The sequence below is a fragment of the Humulus lupulus genome, chromosome 8, assembly GCF_963169125.1.
Source record: "Humulus lupulus chromosome 8, drHumLupu1.1, whole genome shotgun sequence".
Taxonomy (NCBI): Eukaryota; Viridiplantae; Streptophyta; class Magnoliopsida; order Rosales; family Cannabaceae; genus Humulus; species Humulus lupulus.
Window position 1 is genome coordinate 62,648,239 of NC_084800.1, and position 4,089 is coordinate 62,652,327.

At 29.2% G+C, this 4,089-nt stretch overlaps 1 protein-coding gene across 1 annotated transcript; it reads left to right on the forward strand.

Moving 5' to 3' along the window:
• Positions 1-935: 935 nt before the first annotated feature.
• Positions 936-3,150, forward strand: LOC133797503 (uncharacterized). The gene is made up of 2 exons (XM_062235421.1): positions 936-1,132; positions 1,897-3,150. The coding sequence occupies exons 1-2, from the start codon at positions 1,064-1,066 to the stop codon at positions 2,596-2,598; spliced, it is 771 nt and encodes a 256-aa protein (XP_062091405.1). The 5' UTR covers positions 936-1,063; the 3' UTR covers positions 2,599-3,150.
• Positions 3,151-4,089: the final 939 nt, after the last annotated feature.

Below are 4,089 nucleotides of genomic sequence, written 5' to 3' on the forward strand. Positions count from 1 at the left end.
GGCCACTGCCGTCATCTTTGCGCAGAACCCAAGGTCGGTTCTGGTTTTTTTAGCTGAGAATAGAAACAAAAAAAAAAAAAAGAAACAAAAGTAACGATTACTCCAAAAAATTTATAATTATATATGTTTTTATATTATATTTGAGGAATATGTGTGAGTTTGGTTTCTGTTTCATTTTTTTCTTCTGTTAGTCTTTCAAATAATTGTGCCACAAGTATACAACTTAGTTAAAAGAAATGATAAAAATTAACACAAATAAATTAAAATTATAAAAAAATAATCTTAAAATAATAAAAAATAAGTACCAAAAAAAATATAAAAGATAAAATATGGTCTACAAATAAAATTTTACAAATATATAGGAAAAAAACTCCAATAAAAATGTAAATAAAAAAAATATGCCATAAAAAATTTTTAAAAAAAAAAACTGCCATATATTTCAAAGTTTATAAAAAATTCTCATATTTGGTGTAATTTTCTCTTTTTTTTTTTTTTTTTTTTTCCTGAAAAGACGATTTGCTTTTCAAAACGTTGATATGTCCCAGAGAGTGATACGTGACTCGAACATTCACTTAATTAATTTGATAACTTAAAAATGGTCATTCTCCTAAGGTCCCTTTTTCTTTTTTTCAATTATTTCTCAATCAAGGTATAAATTAGAATTAGAAAGACGCCACCGCCCACCAAAAGATGAAGATAAAGATAATATAATAACAAAAATGAAAGGTCATACGTACGTTGTTCAATGTCACGAATTGACCAAATAAACAAATATGAACTGTAATTTACTCTTTTTAGGAGATTTGTACAGATGTTGTTTCTGCTAAATTTAGCAACCGTTTCATCTCACTCGTTTTGGTTACGCTATTACGACTTGACTTAAAATAATTATACATATAAATTCAATAAATAGACCATAATAAAATTAATTTACAACAAATAGTAATACATACAAATTTGAAACCAAACATAAGGTTTGAATCGTCTTGTCCTCATTTGAGGTTCATGGTTTATTCTTCAATCAATAGCTCTGCTCGAAGCTTCGATCAATTTATTTTTTCTAATGGGTAGTCTCACCATGGAATGGTCTGCAACATCAGCTACAAGAGCCTATCTTGATACCCTTAAATTGGTCAGCATCAAAACAATTTTATTATTATTCTCTTTGATTATTTGATTTTCCTTGTTCTTTGGTTATTTTTTTTAATAGCCGGTTGAAACTTTTCTTATATCAAGGATTCTACAATGTTGTGATTGATTAAAATTATTATATTATTTGGTGGGGTTTTCATATTTGTAGATTTATTGAGAATGGAAATTTGATTGTGTAGTTTTTTTTTCTTTTAATTGCTTTGCTTCTAAAGGGTTACATATTTTCTTTAGATGATTTTTTTTTTCTGTTTGATATCTTTATATATCTCTATTGAGTTTGAATGGAAACTTGGGATCTAAAGGTTTAAATATTTTAGCTTAGATAAATTTTTTTATTTGATATTTCATGTGTCCATTAAATTTGAGATGAATGAAATTATGGGAAATAAAACTGTTGTATAGTTATTTTCATCTCTATTATTTAAACAAAATCTTGTATGAATTTTATTTATTGTATAAACATATTGTTTGAATTTAGTTATTGTATAAACATGCATTTAATTGTCAGCTTTTTATGATATTTTGTGATAGAATATATCTATTGTCAAATTAGTGATTAATAGAGTTAATTGCTCAGTATTCTTAAACTTGTTCGATGTGGGACGGTAATACTTTAATAATTTGAGATAGCCATTTTTTTCCGGAAGGATCTCTATTTGAATTTCGTGTATTTTCTTGTTCATTGCATTTTTTGTTCTATAAATAAATAAAAAATAAGTCCCAATTGAATAATTTTGTGTTCAGTGCAATGATCACAAGAAACGAGTTGAGTCGTGGAAAACACAAGAGCTTGGAAGTAACGAATTCGTGTCGGCGTTGGCTGCTGGAATGAAAGCCAAACTGATAGTGGAAGTGACATCTACGGCTTCTCCATCGACACTAGCCTTGGCAGCCGCCGCAAGACAAACCGGAGGGAGGCTAGTGTGCATTCTCCCGGAGCCAGTTCTTGCTGAGTCTAAGAAATTCATCAAAGAATCTGGTTTAAGGCATGTGGTAGAGTTCAGAACTGGCGACCCTTATGAGCTCTTAGCAAGCTACGAAAACATTGATTTCTCTCTTGTCGATTGCAAGAGCGAGGACTACACAAGGCTGCTGAATCTGCTCGATGTGAACCCTCGAAGATCAGTGATTGTGGCTAATAACTTGGCCAGTGAAAGAAAAGGTTTGGAAGGCCGTGTCAGGGGCATGTTGGAGGAGAGAGTTGCTGTGAGGTCTGTGAAGCACCCCATTGGAAAAGGCATGGAGGTTACCATGATTGGAACCACTAACAATATGGAGATGATTGGGAAGAGGGGAAGTGGTACTGGTTGTGCTAATGCTGCTGCTAATTCTTTTGGGATTGGAAAAAGAGGTGGTTGTGTGAAGAAGAGTGGTAAAAAGAGCAAATGGGTAGTTGAGTTTGATGAGAAAAGTGGTGAAGAACATATCTTTAGATTGCCCAAATAGCTTCTTTGAATTAGAGAAGCTTTCATAATGAATGAAGTTTTACTGGTTTTCACACTGCCATATATAAGGGAATGGAAACTAATAAGATGAAAAGAGTCTCTATTAAATTGAATGATCCCATTGCATGTTTGTTCCCATGTTGGATATCATATATATGAGAGTAAGGCATAGGGCTTATTAGGTGACTGTTATTACAAGCTCTTTGAAAATGATCACTTTGTGTTTGTGTTTTGCTTTCCTTAGTAAGATGGGAAGTTGAGAATGGCCTCTCAGAGAGAGATTAAACTTATCTCCTGTTAGCTGCTATAGAAGTGTTGGCTTTTCCAATCGAATTGTGCTTAGTTATAAATAACTAAGTCAAATATGTCAGGTACCTGCCTGTAATTAATTATCTGTGGTTGTATCTATTATGTTTGTTGTATCAGGCCACTACCTATTTACGTATATCACTTAGAAATCAAGAAACATGATTAAGTGTATTTGGTGGGGGCTCATCTCATGCTAATTATGAGACTATCTAAATAAATAAAATAATACCATCTTTTTTGTTTATTTAAAGATTTTTAGAATATTTGTTGTACCGTACTTACATAAGCATTATTAACAGCAAACGATCAACAAGGAATTTTACCAAAAATTGACAAGAGAAAGAAACCTACAAAAGCCTTCATCTTATCCTTTTGCGTCACTTTCCTTGGTAATTGGTTTATTGCAATCGGACTGTTATCTATCCATGCTAAATTACAAATAAATGCCAAAAAAATCATAATTGCGTAGATAAGAAAAATTTTGGTTTTAGCGCTTTTTTATTTTTTTAATGTTAATTTTAACAAAATATTTTTATATTTAACAGAATATTTTTATTGGACCCTGTGTTTTTTCTTATTATCTGTTTGGAACCTGTGTTTTGATAAATTATTTTTTGGACCCTGTATTTTGTAAAATTATTAAAATAGAACCTTAAACCCGATTTTGGTCAATGTTTTTTCAACTAAAATCACAAATAATTTACCAAACTAACAATTCAGAACAAAAATAAAATCATTCTGCTTAAAAACTGTGTTGTTATATTCAATTTTTTCTTCATCAAAATTGAGTTTAGGGTTCTATTTTAACTATTTTACAAAACATAGGGTGCAAAAAATAATTTGTCAAAACACAGAGTCCAAACAAGTAATGGGGAAAAACACAGGGTCCAAAAAGATATAAACCCTATAAATAATTAAAAAATATAAAATACTATATTTTTTAGATATTTTATAATGATAATTATTTTTAAATAATAAATAATTAAACAAATTAAAATATAATATTTTTGAGATATTTTACAATAATAATTATTTAAAAATAATAAAATCATACATTTTATAACTTAAATAAAATTTAATTAAACTTAATCTCACTTATTAAAATAATATCATATTGAACATATAATATAATTAGTAACAAATTATTAAAAAAAAAACTAGCAAGAAAATTAAATTTAAAATC

Bases quoted from the DNA above. Each gene is read 5' to 3' on its own strand.
- LOC133797503 (XM_062235421.1), top strand. From the start codon at position 1,064: ATGGGTAGTCTCACCATGGAATGGTCTGCAACATCAGCTACAAGAGCC. The intron at 1,133-1,896 runs GTCAGCATCAAA...TTTTGTGTTCAG, and splicing joins ATCTTGATACCCTTAAATTG to TGCAATGATCACAAGAAACG.